Genomic DNA, 17,870 nt, shown 5'->3' on the forward strand with positions numbered 1-17,870 from the left:
CATTGTCCGTGTCCGCCAGACCCCGGCCATGGCGATCAGGCCATGGCACGCAAACTGCAACGCCGTCCAGAGGCTAGAGGCCCAAAGTTCTTTTGTCCATTGTGGTGTAGTTCCCGACCAACGCTGAGCCACTGTTGTTCGTCGTCGACGCGTCATGCCGGCCATGCGTGATTTCCAGCTGTTCCTGTTCTTCAATAACGCATACCTGCTCCCATTTATACCCCACGCCACGCCGATATACCGCCTATTCCTATTCCTATCCATCCCACATCCATACCGTGCTCGCTATACCCGTATCCCACACCACCGATACCAATGCCATTCTCACTGCAGCACGGTGACACCCAGGCTACACTCCTGCCAACGGTGGTGGCGAGGCCAAGTGAGCGACATTGGCAGTCGCCTCTCGCCGCCATGCGCCCTATTGTACCACACCCCCCGTACCCAGATCGCTTGTTATTACTGTCCGTTAGCTATCGTCTCCCCTAGCCCTTGTCCTGTTGCAACAATGAAGTAAATGCCCTGCATGAAGAATCTAGTGGTTGGCTTTTGGGTGGGTATATATCTGTGCACAGTGAATGGCATTCCAGCCATACCCAACGGGTCATGCAAAGCCCTTGGTGTTTCGTGTGCGCGCGTAGGTGGTGGGCCCCGACCGTCCTGGTCGAGCCCCCCGTCGTGTGTTGCGAATACGTCGTCGCAACCGTCCCCCGTCCCCCCCGATCGTGTCCTCCGCTCCGGTCTCTATCTCCCCCTGCTACCCTCTCCCCACGTCACGCCCGCTTAGTGCCTCGCGGGACCGCGCGTCTTGGTCTTGGGGAACTTGACGGGCGCCTTGAGGACCGCACGGCGCTGCTTGGACGCCTCGGCCTGGGTGAGGCCGAGCTTCTCGCGCTCGGCCGGGGAGGCAATGTCGACGGAACAGCCGAGCGACTTGAAAATGTCCGTGACTCTGGAGGAAATGCGTCAGTGGCGGAGCTTTGCTGTGGCCTTGAAAGTGGAGACGTGTGTGTTGTTTAGAGTCGACAAATGTCGCCACCACGTCCACGTCGGTCCAACACGCTTTGACATGTACTCACTTTGTAGGAGGCAGCGCCAGCTCCTTGGCCACCTTGGCCACGTCCACGCTCCAGCCGTCCGCGGCCAGGTAGCAGACACAGATCCAGGCCAGGAGCTTCATCTTGCACTTGTCGGTGACGGCAAACCGCTTGCCGACGGGCTCGGCAAAACGCGCGCAGAGACCGTTGAGCACCTGCGCGGGGATGCCGGGAAACTTGGCGGGCATCTCTGAGACGGACATCTTCTGGAGACCGTGGGCAGCGTTGTAAAAGCCCAAGAGACACGACAGGTAGTAGAGCATGCGCCTGGAGGTGGGTGTGTGAGTAAACGAGTCCCCGAGTGCGCGCGGTGGGAGAATACCCAAGGCGTCTTCTGGTTCCTACTCACAGGTTGTTCTTGCGCGTGCCCGAGGGACCCTCGACAGTGACACGGAGCTTGTCCTCGATCCACCTGCTGCGGCGGAACGGCAGCAGGGCCGAGCGGGCGCGGTCGTCCTCGGCCTGGGTGAACGCCGCGACCTGGATCGAGCTCCACTCGGCATCGGGAACAATGGCCGAGCGCGGGTACACCTCGGTGGGGACGTTGGTCTGGGTGTTGGGAACAGGGATAAACTCGGAGGGGGCAACGGGGCCTGCAACGTTAGCACGGTGCAAACAGAGCCTGGGCAAAACCAGTACACTCACCCTCGGGCTTGGCCTCGACACCGCCAATGCTGGCAATGAGGTCGGTGCGCACACCGGACATGGCGCTAATGTCGACCTTGTTGCGCTCCTCGGCGCGGATCTGGCTCTTTGCTTTCCTCGTTCCAAAGGTCTCGCCGAGGTCGTTCCTCTTGGCCTTCCACATGGTCATTGCCTCAGGCGTGCCCGAGAGGGGAGCCTCGCGCAGACGCTTGACGCGGTGCGAAAGGAGATACAGCGGTGCGGGGGACACATTGAGCGTGCGCGTGGCCGGGTCGTACACGGCCGCGAGGTACTGGCAGTCGGCACCCTCGCCGGCGTTGCGGTCGCGGTTGGTGGAGAAGTACTCGACGTCCTCGGTCTCGCCGGCGACCAGGGTGTGCTGCTTGGCAAGCTCCGAGCTCGAGGCAGGGTCACGCGAGTAGAGGGTGAAGGGGGTCCTCTTGCTGGGCTTGATGGAGGGGAAGTTGACTGCGAATGTGTGTGAGCTGTGTGTAGGCTGAGGAGCAAGTCGACGCTGTTTGGACCTACCGAACGCGGGGCCAGCACCCGACGACGACTCTGCGACGACGACCGAGACGTCTGCCGACGACGAGCCCATGGACTTGCGCTTCTTGGACTTTTTAGCTTCCTGTGACGCCATGGTTGTTGCTGATGTTGTTGGCAGCAGCAAGATGAATCCAAAATCTCTACAGTCGGCGCCAGAGGAACGAGCGGAAGCAAATATTTCAGTCGAAGTGGAGGTGGACCTGTGTCGTGTGCCCAGGTGGTTTGTATGCGGGGAGTGGGATGAGTGGTGGGAGGAGGGAGCGCAGTGCAGTTGAGAGCGGCGTAGATGCATTGCAAGGACGCCTGACACCTGCTGCAAGCTCGCAAACTGTGCATGGAGGGGTGCTCACTGTGCCGTGTAAGGTGCACTATTTGAAGGTTGTCAACATTTGCTTACGTAAGGCCACATTTAGCCGCCTGTATTTTGGTGATGCCCAGAAATGTTAGGTCGAGACCCATCGTCATCGACACCAAAACCCCCCCATCTCAGCAACCATGGCCAAGGTCAAGCCCTCCAAGGCCGTCACCAAGCCCGCCAAGGGCGCAGCTGCATCCACCGCAGCTGCCGCTGCGGACATTGACGACATCTTTGCGTCTGGCCCGTCCAAGCCCGCAAAGGCCAGCGCCAAGGCGACCGACGGCGGCAAGAAGAAGAAGAGCAAGTCGGGTGCTGGCGACAAGGAGAAGCTCGCTGCCGACGCGGCCAAGGCTGAGAAGAAGAAGCTCAAGGGGTCGGAGGCCAAGAGCAAGAACAAGAGCGGCAAGGGGAACAAGGCCAAGGCGGCGGCGGCGGCGGCGCAAGAGTCCGAGTCGGAGGGCTCGGACTGGGACGTCGAGGACCTGGACGACATTAACGAGTCTGAGCTCGAGTCGGACGACGACAACGCCAACGGCAGCGCCGCTCCCAAGGTCCTCGAGGTGGTGGACCCCTCTGCGGCGATTGCGTCCGCTGTGGCTGCGACCAAGCGCGCAGAGGCTGCGGCGGAGAAGGAGCGCGGCAAGAAGAAGAGCGGCAAGGGCGGAAACGACAGGAAAGAGGTGGAGGACGACAAGGCGTTCCGCGACAGTCGAGGCGACACCGATCGTGAGTGTGGGCATGAATGGACGTGGGTGGTTGCCTGGGTGCTTCAGCAGATCGTACACGTCTGGTGGGGATATCCCTCGGAGCTCCCACGTCTCTTGCCGAATGTGAGCACCATGCTGACTCGCCCTCTAGGCAAGCGTACCGAAGAAGGATTCCTCGTCTTCAAGGAAGCCGAGCTCAGCATCGACCCCACAGCGGGCGGTACCCCTCTGTGCCCATTCGACTGCGACTGCTGTGAGCCAGCTGCCATGTGGAAGTCGCACGAAGCTGACCAATATCACAGGCTTCTAAATCCTCCCCGCCGTGCGCTCTTTTCCTTGTTGTACAAACAGTCCTTGGCATATGCACGTCCATGTTGCAGAGGTTCTGGGTTTCTGCTTCTCTACTGCTGCTACTACTACTACCGCCCCTATCGTTCCGTTGGCCCAAACTCTTGCGCGTATTACGTGACGGTGTCTGTCCAGTCAGCACGTGTCATCCACGCATGGCTCGTTGGCTCCTCCACTCACAAAAGTAATCGTCCACCAGAGGCAGGTATCCGGCAACCAGCTCGCCCGCAAGACCAATGAGCGGAATACGCTCGAGCGCCTGGATGAACGACACAATCTTGGGCCGCGTCCATCCAATCCACATCGGGCCCTGCAGGAAGAAGCGAGACGCCAAGCGACGGTCCACCTGGGCATAGTGTTCGGCGAGGAGTGTCGAGTCGCGGGCCGGAGCGCGCAGACGGCGGGCGACGAGTTGGAGCAAGAGGGGCACGAAGAAGGGCGTGAGCGACCGCGACAGAGTCGGCAGGGACGAGCGGCGGAAACGTGACGCTGCCGGCGATGTCTAATAGGGGGAGGAGGGTCAAACGTCAGCTCATCATCTTTCCGTCTGATTGCATCCCACTCACCGACTGGCGCATGAGGAGGATGACCTGAACGAGGACGGCCGTCGCGGAAAGAAGCTCGGCAGTGACCTCACCGGCCGACTCGAACTCGGGAACCAAGCTGAGGGGGTGTGCGAGATACTCTTGCGGCAAGGCCAGAGCGAGGGGATACAGGTGTGTGCGGAGGGGAGCACGCGCGACGGCTGGGACGACGGGGCGGGCGACGGGCGCCTTCCCCTTGTGGTCTGCCGCCTTTGGCACGGGCTTGCCGTTGTGCGCGAGCAGCTCCTTCTGCGGGATGAGCGAGACGTCGTACTCGCGCTGGGGTGTGGGCGGCCACACGATGGGTCGACGAGTAATGGTGAGCAGCATGAGGCGGAGGAACGTCTTGAACCCTTCAAGACCGAGCACGACCTTCCACCGGATGCGGTCGCTGCCGCGCTTCTTGGCCAGCATCTCGAGCAGCAGCTCGACATAGGTGATGGTCACGAGTGCGCGTGAGGCGCGCTTGTATGCCGGGGAGCGGTCGGTCCAGTACCGCGTGTAGCGGGCGTGCTCGCTGGCGGCTGGGAGGAGCGGGATGGTGCGTGGGGTTGCGCTACCGGCACCCGGGGACTTTGCGTCGGTATCGGCCGGCGCCGCAAAGGGGTGAGGCGGGAGGGAGAGGGCGGGCGGGATACGCTTCTCGAGGAGGGCATCGTGGACGCTGGACACGACGGAGAGGAGGGCATAGACTGGGGTATGTGTGTGTGAGCGTTGTGGCTCGGTGCAGTGGCACGCTCGACTACTCACGGCCTTCGGACGCAATGTCGCCGTCTGCGAAGCGGCCGGGGAGGAACCATGTGACGTTTCGGATGGCGGACTCTACTGTCTGTACTGTCTGTACGTTATCCAGGAGCAGCTGCTCGTAGGCAGTGACGATGGTGGACGCCATCGTGAGGCGAGTGCGTGCGAGGGAGAGTGAGAGACAGAGAGAATGAACAGAAACACGACGTCCCATGGTCCATTTCTCTCCATCGCCGGCAACGAGCGCCGTCCCCACAACCGGCCCACCGCTCGTCACCGCCGGCGCTGGGCGGACACGGGATCAAATATAGGTATGGTGATCGCGTCGGGTGTAACCCCCCCAGGTGTCGCTCATCGTGCCAGCGTGTGCACATTCTCTTGTCCGTTGTCGCAGCACACCTAGCTTATAACGTTTACAACTCTCTCATTGCAATCGATGCTCTCCCTCGTCGTCGCTGCATGACACAAGCGGCCCGCTCCCAGGACGACGCGCTTAACGGCCTTTAGCACCGCCCGCACGTGCCCTCAGGCGCTGCCTCCACCCTCCACCGTCGCGACAAGTTCCCCTCTCCCGCTCGATCCCCCACCACCACAATCCCATAGCCCACTCCTTGGGAGAGACATTGGTTTCGTTCTCCCTTTCTTCCTCTCTTCATCGTCGTCCTTCTTGTCACCATCACCCTCGCCCCCTCTTCTTCTCCGGCACCGCTCTCCGCTGGCGTGAGCCTCGGCCATCTCCCCTCCCGAGCTCCACAATGGCGAGGCCGCTCCGTGGACCTGGCCCCCACACGACACTCCTTCAACCACCACCACCGCTCGGCAGCGTGATGGACGGCCGCCCAGAGTCATACTTTGACAGCCAGCAGGACGCGACCGACATCTACGACCTGTACGACTCGTACGGCCGCGAGAGCGTGTATTCCGTGGGCCGCGAGTCCGTGTACGACGATGGCGGGGGGCTTGCAACAGCGCCAGGACCGAGCCCATTGCGTTTCCCTAACAAGGAGCTGGCACCTCTGGACGGGTCGACTGAGAGCGACGGCGTCGTCGCAATGGACAGCGTCCCGGGACAAGGCCTAGCCAGTCCAGACGTCTTGCGTCGGCCATCAGACACGCCGGCATGGCACGCCGTCGACCACCCACCGCCCGTCATGGCCGGCTGGTCGCGCCGCCCCTCGGCCCATTCTGATGTCGGAGGCGGTGGAGGGGGCGGTGGCAGCGGTGGCAGCAGCAGCGGCAGCAGCAACAGCACTGCTGCAGGAGCCATGGGCATGAGTGGTGTTCCCCAATGGGCACCAGAACCACAACACATCCACCCGTCGTCCAACCCGTCGTCTCCAGCCGGCCTCGGTGCCCCCTTGTCCGTCGTCACCACTGGCGTGCCAAGCCTGGTCATGAGCGCCAACACTGCCCCGTCCATCGCGACTACTGTGACGCCCACGACGCCGACTGCATCCATCCCAGCAGCGTCGGCACTACCACCCCATGTCCGCACATCTGAACGGAACCTGGCGGCGGCGGTCGAGGACCCTTCAGCAGCGACCCTCAGCCCGACAGGGTCAAGCGCCTCTTCGCCCGTGCACGCGAGTATTCGGCGGATACACAGCACCCAGCGTGTTGCCAGCCAGATGACTGGCAGCAGCGGTATCTCGTCCGTCTCGTCAGTCGCCCTGTCCCCCGGCGGCATCTCGCAGGCCAGTCTTGTGTCGACACAGTACCCAGGCGAGGAGGCCGATGCGTTCCATGTGCGGTCAACCTGTAAGTGGCAAGGAGAACACGGCGCGGACCGCTCGGTGCCTTGCACACTCCCTCACACCGAGGGCGAGGGGGGTGGCACGAACATTGAGACTCGGGTGGCTGACGCGACGACCACACAGACGCACGCCTCGAGGTCGAGGGTGTGCATGGCGACGGATGGGACGAGGGTGTGGAGCGGACCCGAGGTGGGGCTGCCAACGCGCCTGAGCGCAAAACGATTGCGTTCCCCGCGCCAGGCGCCATTACCGACCAAGAACGCAACTTTATCAAAAGTCTGGATCGGTACGGCTTTGTCAACCAGCCAACGCGGTCGCGCTCCGAGGGCAGGCTGGCCTTTGTGCCGGCTGCGCCGCTGAAAAAGGTGCCCAAGCTCGGCCTCTCGCCGTCGCCTAGACCAAAGTCCAAAGCGGCGTCGGGCCCCGTCAAGCCGCCCCCATCGCCAACGCAGCCTCCCGAGCATCCTCCCAGCGGCGCCGCGACCAAGGCCCGACGAAAGGAGGAGGAACGCGTGTCCAAGTGGATGAAGATGATGAGCGTGGCTGAGCGGGACAAGGGCGGGAACATTACCGCCTGGAAATGGAGCGCACACGGCGACGGCGCAAAGCACCCGACACGCGTCTACAAGGGCGTTCCCGACCGCTGGCGCATGGCGGCATGGTGGACCATGGCCGAGTCGCGGTCGAGCAAGGCCGGTCGCCAGCCGAGTCACCAGGCCCTCGAGGCCGAGTACCTCGCACGCAAGGAAGCGCCCAGCACAAGCGACGTCCAGATTGACCTGGACGTTCCGCGTACCATTTCGGGCCACGCACTGTTCCGCACGCGCTTTGGACATGGCCAGCGCGCCCTCTTCCACGTCCTCCACGTCTTCTCCTTGTCGTGTGGCACATGCGCCTACTGTCAAGGCATGGGCAGTGTGGCTGCCACGTTGCTGTGCTACTATGAACCAGAGGTGAGTACGGAGAGGGACAGGTGGGCCACAGAGTACCGGCTAACCGCTCCCACAGCACGCGTATACCCTCCTTGTCCGGATGCACGACCTGTACGACCTCCACGGCATCTTTGCGCCGGGCTTCCCGGGCCTTCTGGAGACGCTCTATGTCCAGGAGAGGCTCATGGAGTTTGTCATGCCAGACCTGTATGATACCTTTGTGAGTGCAACGATTCAAGCCGCGTACGCCACGCTGACACCGTGTGCTCGTCAGAAACAAAACATGATCTCCTCGACTGCATGGGGCACCAAGATTTACATCACGCTCTTTGTCAACACGATGCCCTTCAACGTCCAGCTGCGCATCTGGGACGCCTTCTTCTTGGACGGGTACGACGTCATGATCGTGACCGTCTTGGCCCTGCTGTGGGCCTTCAAGCCGCTCCTCGCTGCTCCCGGCGCCGACTTTGAGTCCATCCTGTCCCTGCTGTCGAGCTACTTTGTGCCCGAGGACGACGACGCGCTCATGTCCTGGGTCCGCAAGTTTCTGTGGCAGCCCGGCGTCAAGGAGCGGATGGCTGCGTGGCGGCAAGAGTGGCGCGGGCTCGTGCAGCGCGGACAGACGGATGGCAAGCTGTTGTAAGCAAGCTGTTGTGAGTGGCGTCAGTCGTGGTCATCCCCTCCTCCATTGCATTCGCCTTGACAACCTCTCTCTCTCTACCCCTCCCTTGCCCCCGGCTCCGTCCCCTTCAACCAGTCTCCATCCTCCCCTACCACATACAATTCATCACCCCCTCATTGGACACTTTTCCATCGCTCGCTAGACGCTACTGCGATTTTAGATACCTCCCGTCTCCCAACACCATGCATTTATATTGTTCCTGCAGCGAGTAGCCACGCCCAGGGTGTCGTCCACGCACCCAGATACACCTCCCCAAATCAAATCAAAACAAAACATGGTCGTCCCCGTGAAAACATCGTCCACAGTCTGGGGTGTGGCACACAAACGGCAAACCCGGTGTCGTGCTCGTCCTTGTCCTCACACAAAACCCGGCCATCCGATACCCCGTGCCCCGTGCCCCCGTACCCCGTCCCCGCCCCATCATCCCCATGTCCTTGTGTAAACGGGTTCCTGCAACAAGTCCGTCCGACCCCACCCCCCAAGCACGGGAGACGGATAGGAGAGCGACGAACACACGCAGTTGCGCGACCCGCGTCCGTCGCGTCCGACCCTCGGCGACCATCGGCGACCTCCGCACACCGCAACATTGCGAGCCCCGCACTGCCGCCGCCGACAAGATGTGGGGCGGGATAAGGATGTGGATGCGGCAAACGTTGGCGGCAACGGCAGGCAGGCGGCCAGGCAGGCGGAGGCGGCTCGAATAGGTTGAGGAAAAGGTAATGGTAATTGGAAAAGTGAGTGTTACAGGATAGCCGAGCCGGTTACCACCAGAGCGCAGAGGCCAGAGGCCAGGGAGCCCACTCATACCACCTTGCCACCCCGTCGTGTGACCCGCTTCACCACCCTCGTGACCTATTCACTGGATCACTGGATCACTGGGTTTGTGGTTGGCCAGAGGCCAGAGGAACGCGGTGGTTGCTGTGGAGCTGTCTCGGCGGGACCTGTGCGCTCCACCCGGAAGGGGAGGGGGCTCGTTGCCATGGCGCTGGCCGCTGGTATTGGGCCGTGTGGTACAGTATTCAGTTCGGGCAGTCGTGCAGTCGCGCAGTCGTGCAGTCGTGCCGTTCCGAGTGGGCGGTGGGAACATGTCGGCAGCGTTCCGAGTGGGCGAGTGGGCGAGTGGGCGGGTGTCAGCCTCACCGCAGCCGTCAATGGGCCGTTCTCCAAGTGGCCAGTCAATACTGCTTAGTTGCATTGTGGCACACCGACTACGGTGGCTCACCACCACCACTTTGCAACTGCTCCTCGTGCTCTCTCTCGTTCTTCTTATCCGGTGCATGCTCCTTTTGACCATGGTATATGGCCTATATATGCGACAAATGAACAGGGGTCGGAGCTTTCTCTATATAACGATCAGGGGAGAGGGAGAGGGAATCTAGGTGCCACACCAATGTGCAGCGGGGGGGAGGACGGTGTGTCTGTCTGTCCACGCGTGTTTAGGCCGAGGGCGCCGAGGGACGGAGGGTGCGCTCGTTCTCAAACATGATGCTGGGGTCGAGGCGGCCGTGGAGCATGTCGAACCAGAGCTCGAGCGACGACTGGCGCGCCCAGTTCCACGACGAGTCAAAGTGACGCGCCTTGTCGGCCGAGAAGACGGGCGCAATGCCGTCAATGTACGCGTCGCCGTGCTCGGCCTTGATGGCGTCGAGCTTGGCCTGGAGGGCCTCGGCGTTGGCCTTTTCGGCGTCGGCGCGCTTCTCGCCGGCGCGCGGGTCCTTGCCGAGGTAGCGCGACAAGAGGTCGATCTCGCGCTGCGCCTGCTCGTCCTGCTTGACGACAAACTTGTCAAACTCCTCCGAGTTCATGACGGCACCGCCGCCACCACCACCGCCGCCACCGGCAGCGGCGCCGCCGGCAGAGAGGCTGATGCCCGAGTACGAGGCGTAGCTCTGGGCGACACCGTCGAGGAAGGTCTTGGCCTCGGCCTCGGAGCCGAGACGCTTGGCGGGCTCCGAGGTGACACCGAAGAAGAGGACAGAGTCGGCGCGCATGGGGCCGAGACCCCACTGCTTGTTGAGGTGGCCACGGGCAGCGGTAATGTTGAAGCCACCGGGGAACTTGGCGGCGATCATGCGGTTGGTGAGACCCATGGTGTGCTTGCCAAGACCGGCGTAGCCGACCGAGAGAGCGGCACCAAGCTCGTCGAGGGGCAGGTCCTCACCCTTTTCGGGAGCCGAAGCAAACTCGGTCTGGAGGTCACCGAGAATCTCGTTCTGGAGCGTCGACTTGCCGCCCGAGAGCTCCTTGAGCGACTTGGAGAGGGGAATCTCCGAAGTCTGCTTCTTGAGCTTCTGGGCCACAATGATGCGGACAGTGTCGACAGCCTTGGGCGGGACGTCCTCGACGGCGGCGGCGGGGCCGGCCGAGGGAGCGGCAGCAGCGACGGGGGCAGCAGCGGCAACGGGGGCGGCGGCGGCAGCGGGAGCAGACGAGTCGGCGGCAGCAGCGGGGGCAGCCTCCTCCTCGGCCTCGTCCTCGAACGCATAGTAGACCTCCTTCTGGTTCTTGGCGTGGCAGAGGATCTGGCGCTTGAGGGCCGTGGCGCCGTCCTGGGCCTCGTACTTGGCCTTGAGGGTACGGGTGGCCATGCCGGCGAGAACGGGGCCGGGGCCGACCTCGATGAAGCGCTCAAACTTGGCGTCCTGGAACAGAACGTCCTGGGTCTCAATCCAGCGAACGGGCGAGGCGAACTGGTAGGCGAGACACTCGGTGAGAATGTTGTAAGCCAGGCGCTGGCGCTGGGCGGGCGAGTCCCAGGCGTCCTTCTCCCAGCCCTTGAGGACAACGTCCATGCGGGGCGAGTTGGTCTCGTCAAAGATCTTCTGGACGTACTCCTTCGAGACCTCGAAGGGCTCGGCGATCAGGTTGGGAATGTACTTGCCAACAAGACGGTCCGGGTTGAGGTGCTCGGGGTTGATCTTCTTGACGAGGTACGAACGGAACGAGACGACGCCGGGCCAGAGGTAGCGCGAGTGGAAGGGCACGTCGATACCGGGCAGGGGGATGGTGGCGTAGCCACGCTCGAGGGTGACGGCGCCGCCGTCCTTCTTGACCTTCTCCTCCATCATGTCCCAAGCACCCGAGATGATCTCGGTGAGGTGCTCCTTGATCTGCTCGACCGACATGGTCTTCTGGAGCTTCTCAAGGTCGATCTTCTGGTGCTTGAGGAGGTTGAGAACGTTGGTGAGGGTGGCGAGACCCTTGAGCTCACCGGCAGTGACGTACTGCTGGTCGGCAACGTTGAGGTTGACAATCTGGACGAGAACCTTCTTCTCCTTGGAGATCTGGTCGACAATCTCGCGGAGAGCGGGCTCGGAGAACGTCTTGCCAACACGCGAAGGGTTGACGGCCATCATGGCGTACTGCGACTTGCCCTCGGCGTCGCGCTTGACGGCGCGCTGCATGGTGATACCACGGAAGAAGACAACGTCGGCGAGCGCCGAGATGGGGAGCACGTCGGCAATGGCGGCAAGGGCAGAGTACTCGCCGAGCGAGTGGCCGGCAAACGAGGCGTTGTGGTCAATGAGACCCTTGGCCTTCATGTCGTCAAACGCAGCCTTCTCGGTGACGACGAGCGCAATCTGGGTGTACTGCGTGGCGAAGAGGAGACCCTGGGGGTGGCTGAACGTGTAGCTCTGGGTGTACAGGTCAATGTCGCCAAAGAGGGGCTGGGTCTTGGTGACGCCGGCCTCGTCGACAGTGTCGTACGTGAGGTCCATGTAACGCTGGCGAATGGCCTGGCCCTTGATACCACCAAAGTGGATGGTGAGCTCCTTGGGGTTGTTCTTGACAATGTCAATGATCGAGAAGCCGTAGACGGTGGTCAGGTGCGCGTCGGCTGCGTCCCAGACGGCGCGGGCAACGTCCGAGTTGTTGTAGAGCTCCATGCCCATGCCAACCTCCTGCGAACCCTGGCCGGTGAAGACGTAGGTGGTCGGGGGCTGCATGACCTCGGCGTCACCGTCAATGACCTTGGTGCCGTTCTGGTTGAAGGCCTCGACCTTGATAACCTTCTTGCCGTCGCGCATGGCGACGTGGGTGAGCTTGACGTTGATGTCGTCACCGGGGAGGACCATGCCGACAAAGGCAACCTCGTACGAGACAACGCGCTCGGGGTGGTTGTCGGCGGCAACCGACTCGACGTACTTGCGGGTAGCGGCCGACGACCACATGCCGTGGGTGATGGTACCGGGCAGGTTGGCAAAGTCGGAGAAGTACGGGTTGATGTGGATGGGGTTGAAGTCGCCCGAAATCTTCGAGTACGGCTCGTTGGTGGCCGGGGTGCGGTAGGTGGCCGACGAAGCGTCGGTGATGAGCGAGTAGCCACCCGACTCGAGAGCGACGGGGAGGCCGACGGCCTGGCCGGTACGCTTGAGGTACTCGACGACGGGGTTGCCGTGCGAGTTGTGGGCCTCGTAGTCAATGGTGGCGACCTGGACGAGCGACTTGGTCTGCGAGCGGACAAACGCGGCACCAGTGACCTGGACCGAAGCGTAGGTCGACTTGTCCTTGAAGCGGAGCTTGGACTTGACCTTGAAGGTGAGCTCGGTGCCAATGTCGAGGGCCACAGAGTCGTCGTCCCACTCGAACCAGGGCTTGGACTGGAGGACGCCGACCGAAGTGGGCTTGTCGAGCGAGACGACATAGTCGTCCTCGTCAATGGTCTCAAAGGTGTTCTCAAAGTCCGAGAAGCGGCCGCGGTAGAGGAAGGCCGAGGTGACCTCGATGACGGGCTCGCCCTCGCGGAGGACAAAGCCCTTGACCTTGACAGTCTTGCCAGAGTCCGAGTTGATGACCGAGACAACACGGGCCTCGGTGGTGCAGACGTCGCCGGCCTTGACGGGCGCGACACCCTCGACGAAGCGGAAGCCGTTCGAGAGGTGGACGAGGTTGATGAGGTCGCCGTCAATGGCCTGGGGGAAGATGGTCTTCATGATCGACTGCCAGCCAAGAACAATGGCATAGTCCATGGGGGCAAGCACCTCGGTGTTGCGAGCCTGCTTGAAGCGCTCGCTCTGGTTGCCAACGACGTCGCAGAAGCGCTGGATGGTGGCAGCGTCGACCTTGGTCTCGCCGCAGGTGAAGGTGGTGTCAAGGGCGAGCTGGGGGAGCTTTTCGTTGTCACCAAACCACAGACGCCAGTAAAAGTCCTTGATGGCCTGGTTGCGGCCCTCGACGACCTCGTGGATCGGGGCGTAGCCCTGGTCCGGCTTGTAGTTGAAGCGGAAGGTGAGGGGCACCGAAACACCCTTGCGGAGCTCGTTGAGGACGAGGGTGATGACCTTGGTCGAGGGCTCGTAGGTGAGCTCGACGGCCTTGAACTTGTCGTCGTTGGGGCCAGCGCCGGCCGAGCGGATGGCGCCGTAGACGGTGACAGAGGTAGGGGTGATGACAACGTGCTGGTGCTTGCGGGGAGCAAAGATGCGACGGAACGGGTTGGTCACGTAGTTGGAGCCCTGGACAACGTTGACGGTGGTGAGGGCGGCGCGGAGCCACGAGAGCTCGGGGCCGGCAATGCGCTGGAGCCAGTCCTCGACGTCGGGAACCTGGTTCTCGAGGGTGAGGGTGCGGGTGCCGTCGGCGTTGATGCCCTCGAGGGCAATGGTGGTGTGGGCGAGCGAGGGGCGGGCACCAATGTAGTCAATGGTGGGGACCTTGGACTCGTCGTTGTCGTAGAAGCGCTCGAGGATGCGCTTGGCGAGGAGACCCTCAATGTTGCCGAGCATGTCGGCAATGGGCTCGTCGGCAACGTTGGCAAACTTGACGGCCATGGGGCCCTGGAGGATACAGACACGCTGGGGGTCCTGGTCGAACACGGCGTCCATGTCCTCGGCAGCCCAAAGCGAGTCCTTCTTGAACCAGACCTCAAAGTTCGAGTCGAGGATGGGGATGAAGGGCACGGGCTTCTGGCCGGGGCGCTGCGAAATGTTGAGGAAGTAGGCCTTGTCCTCGGCGGCGACAAGCTGGAGCTTGGCCTTGGGGTACTGGGCAAAGAACATGTCGACAGTGGCGGCGGGCTCGTCGAGCGACGAGAACGACTGGATGAGCGACTCCTTGGTGCGGATGCCGTCGACACCAGCGAAACGCTCCTCGACACGACGGAGCCAGTCACCAGTGAGGTTGCGGAGCGAGACGTCGACCCAGCGCTTCTGCTTCTCGACGTACATGAGGCGGATCATGCGGCGGGTGATCTCCTCGTAGGTCATCTGGCCAATGTCCGAGACGACGGTGCCGTCGGCCTTCTCGCCAAACCAGGGCTTGTTAAAGTCCTTGTTGAGGCGCTCAATGACATAGTCCTTCTTGCCCTCGAGCCAAGCGGCGCGCTTGTCACGGGGGAGGCCAAAGACGGTGTCGTCAAACTCGCGCCAGAGCTTGACACCGCGGGTGGCAATCTTGTGGATGGGCTCACCGAGCTCGGAGCGGACGGTGAGGATACCACCGGTGGGCTTGTCGTAGGTACCCTCCCACTCGGCGTCGTCGACACCGGGGGCGTCGACAATGAGCTTCTTGACCGAAGGCGACGTGTCGGCCTCCTTGGCGACCATGACACGCGAGCCGTAAAGGACACCGTCAAAGGGCATGGGCTGGAGACCAAAGAGCTTGGTCGACCAGTCACCCGAGATGTAGGGCCAGACGTCCTCGGCACCACCAAAGCCGGAACCGGCAATGAGCGAAATGTTGCGGTGGTGGCGGATGGCCGAGTAGGTCGAGATGATGGGCTGGTGGAAGTCCTCGGCCGAGTGGTGACCACCGGCACGGCCACCAGTCCACTGGAGGATGATGGGGTAGTCGGGGTTGGCCTTGGCAATGTTGATGACCTGGCGGATACCCTCGACCGATCCGGGCTTGAAGGCAATGTGCTTGATGCCAGCGGCCTTGAGACCGTCAATGATCTCGGTGGCCTTCTCCGACGAGGGGATACCGGCAGCGACACAGAAGCCCTCGACGGGGGCGCCCTCACGGCGCATCTCCTGCCAGAGGGGGAACTGGAAGGTGAACTGGCGCTGGTTGATGTAGAGAGCGTTGAGGGTGACACCGACACCGGGCTTGGTGCGGCGCTGGATCTCGGCGACCTTGGCGCGGACGGCCTTGGCGTTGTAGTGGCCACCACCGGCGAGCTCGATGTGGTAGCCGGCGTTGAGGGTGGCAGCCACGAGGTTGGCGCCAACAGTGGTAGGGGTCATGCCCGCCACCATGATGGGGGGCTTGCCGAGGAGACGCGAGAAGGGCGTGTCAATGTTAATCTTGCCGTCGAGGGTCTTGACGAGACGGGGACGGAACTCGGAGGCCCAGACGGGCTCGCGACGGATAGAGTTCGAGTCGTAAAACTCGGCACCCTGCTTGCCCTTTTCGCCAATGATGACGACGCGGACACCACGGCCCTCGGTGACACGGGTGGTCAGGAATCCGACACCCGAGTTGCCGCCGGGTCCAAAGTCGATGGCGTGGGTAGCGGTCATGGGGAAGTTGCAGGCCTTGGCCCAGTGGATGTGCTTGGTGAAGATCTGGTCGCAGACGCTCTTGGTGACGCTGCCAGTAAGGGTGCGGAGGTCGGAGCCTAGATAATGGGGGGGGGAAGTGATCAGCGGGAGCAATTTTGAAAAATCCCAAATCTCGGCAATCTGCCGGTTTGAAACTTACCGTCCTCAGTGTTGTAGATGGCGATGCCAAGGTCCTTGGGCGACCAGAGCTCGGCACCGGCGAGGTCCTCCTTGATGAGGCGCTCGGTGGCACCCTCAAGGAAGGCGCTGTGGTAGGGCACGTTGATGGGCAGGAAGCGGGCGTTGAAGACAGCCTTGCGCTTCGAGAAGGGGATACGGCCCTGGTCCTGGCCGGCGGGGGCCTGGACCTTGCGGAGCGCGGTGGCGAGACCGTAGAGCGACTTGGGGGGGCCGGTGACGACGAACATCGTGGCGGCGTTGTAGAGCGAGATGCCGACCTGCGAGTTGGCAGGGAGGAACGCGTTGACCTTTTTAATGTGGGCCTCGAGGGGCTTGAGGCTCAGGCCGTTGACGCCGAGCATGGGGGTGGGGACGCCCTCGTTGTTGGCGACGGCGTCGGCAATGATCTCGGGCTCGATCGAGAGGAGGGGGAAGGCCTCCTGGCCACGGAGACCAATGTAGAAGAGGAGCTTGACGGCCTTGAGGATGTTCTCCTCGAGAGACTCCCACGAGGTGGCAGCGGCGACGGCGACGGCAGAGACGACACCCTGCGAGTGGCCGGTGGCACCCTTGAAGCGGGCGAGCATCTCACCGGGGGTGAGGTCGGCAATCTTGGCCGAAATGACATACTGGACGAGCTGGGTCACACCAATGAGGGGGAGCGACAGAGGGATCGAGGCGAGGTACTCGACAGTGGGGCGGGTCTTGGTGCCGCGGAGCCACGAGATGAGGTCGAGACCCTGGCTGTAGTAGGTGTAGCCGTCGGCCTCAGCCTTGGCAGCCAGAGGGAGCAGCTCCTTCTCGGTGATGGTAGCAATCAGGTCCTCAACGAAGGGACGGTAGAGGTCAAAGAGCGACTGGAACTCGTCAAAGTAGTACTGAGCGCGGGGGGTCAGCGTTCTATTCTATTCCTGTGGGGGGACAAGACCTGTACTCACCTCGTTGACACCCTGGCCACCAAAGAGGCCGTAGAGCTCAGTCTCGCCAGTCTTGGCGGCGTCGAGGACGGCCGAAGTGTGGGCGACCTGGACCTCCTTGTCGCCGAGGGCCTTGCGGGCGACGGCGAAAGCCTTAAAGTATGCGGTGAGAATCTCCGCGCGGGGCTCGGGGTCAAACGACTGGACGAGCGAGTGGACGTTGAGCGAGGCGAGGAAAAGCTCGTTGAAGCGGTTGTAAGCTGCGAGGAGGACCTGGGCGAGCTCGTCAGAGCCCGAGGTCGATGCGGCGACCTTGTCGGCGGCAAACGAGAGGAAGCGGGCGAGGAGCTTGATCTGGGGCTCGGCGGAAGGGGTGGCAGGGGCCTCGTCGTCCTCGTCGACGACGGCGACCTCGTCGTCGGCGCCAATGTCGGCATCGTGGAACTCCTGGGCAAGAACCTCGGAAGCGACCCAGGCAGAGAGAGGCGAGGCAGGGACAAGAACGTGGACGCGGGCGGCCTTGGAGTGAAGGACGAGCGGGCGGTTGGCGGGGGGACCGCTGAAAAGGGATGCCATGGCGGACTGGACACCAGGCGAAGGCAGCCCCGAGTAGTGGTTAGGTGGAGAGGAAGGGGGGGAGGGAGAGGTGGAGGGGGGGAGTGGGTGGGTCCCGAGAGTGATGAAGAGAGAAAGAGAGAAGTAGAATCGAGGTAGGGATAAAGAGGAGGAGGGGGTGGGTGGGGGGGTGGTGCAGCCTGTGGGGCGTGGTGGAGGGGGGGGTCGTTGGGTGGTGGGTAAGTACTTTGGGTGGGTCAACTTGGCACCAGTGCGGCAGGAGAGACGCACGCTGGGGGGCTGCTGCTGGCTCGCTGCGTTCGGGAGGGGCGGGGCTTGT

General features: G+C 62.7%; 5 protein-coding genes across 5 annotated transcripts; 2 read left to right on the forward strand and 3 right to left on the reverse strand.

The window, feature by feature from the left end:
* Positions 1 to 783: 783 nt before the first annotated feature.
* RPA49 (DNA-directed RNA polymerase I subunit rpa49) lies at positions 784 to 2,382 on the reverse strand (the record flags this gene model as incomplete). Its single annotated transcript, XM_028618087.1, has 5 exons — positions 784 to 952; positions 1,080 to 1,364; positions 1,447 to 1,690; positions 1,743 to 2,210; positions 2,271 to 2,382. 5 exons carry the CDS (start codon positions 2,380 to 2,382, stop codon positions 784 to 786), a joined length of 1,278 nt encoding a protein of 425 aa, XP_028473765.1.
* Positions 2,383 to 2,783: 401 nt separating this feature from the next.
* On the forward strand, positions 2,784 to 3,663 carry EHS24_002348 (uncharacterized protein; the record flags this gene model as incomplete). The annotated part of the gene is made up of 3 exons (XM_028618088.1): positions 2,784 to 3,372; positions 3,505 to 3,606; positions 3,656 to 3,663. 3 exons carry the CDS (start codon positions 2,784 to 2,786, stop codon positions 3,661 to 3,663), a joined length of 699 nt encoding a protein of 232 aa, XP_028473766.1.
* A 151-nt stretch (positions 3,664 to 3,814) lies between these two features.
* On the reverse strand, positions 3,815 to 5,177 carry PEX16 (Peroxisomal membrane protein pex16; the record flags this gene model as incomplete). The annotated part of the gene is made up of 4 exons (XM_028618089.1): positions 3,815 to 3,828; positions 3,882 to 4,203; positions 4,268 to 4,977; positions 5,036 to 5,177. The coding sequence occupies 4 exons, from the start codon at positions 5,175 to 5,177 to the stop codon at positions 3,815 to 3,817; spliced, it is 1,188 nt and encodes a 395-aa protein (XP_028473767.1).
* Positions 5,178 to 5,784: 607 nt separating this feature from the next.
* On the forward strand, positions 5,785 to 8,358 carry EHS24_002350 (uncharacterized protein; the record flags this gene model as incomplete). Its single annotated transcript, XM_028618090.1, has 4 exons — positions 5,785 to 6,787; positions 6,907 to 7,736; positions 7,792 to 7,935; positions 7,990 to 8,358. The coding sequence occupies 4 exons, from the start codon at positions 5,785 to 5,787 to the stop codon at positions 8,356 to 8,358; spliced, it is 2,346 nt and encodes a 781-aa protein (XP_028473768.1).
* Positions 8,359 to 9,833: 1,475 nt separating this feature from the next.
* FAS2_1 (3-oxoacyl-[acyl-carrier-protein] synthase) lies at positions 9,834 to 17,551 on the reverse strand (the record flags this gene model as incomplete). The annotated part of the gene is made up of 3 exons (XM_028618091.1): positions 9,834 to 15,955; positions 16,039 to 16,936; positions 16,997 to 17,551. The coding sequence occupies 3 exons, from the start codon at positions 17,549 to 17,551 to the stop codon at positions 9,834 to 9,836; spliced, it is 7,575 nt and encodes a 2,524-aa protein (XP_028473769.1).
* Between the last annotated feature and the right edge of the window lie 319 nt (positions 17,552 to 17,870).

The sequence above is a fragment of the Apiotrichum porosum genome, assembly GCF_003942205.1.
Source record: "Apiotrichum porosum strain DSM 27194 chromosome Unknown scaffold_12, whole genome shotgun sequence".
Classification (NCBI taxonomy): Eukaryota; Fungi; Basidiomycota; class Tremellomycetes; order Trichosporonales; family Trichosporonaceae; genus Apiotrichum; species Apiotrichum porosum.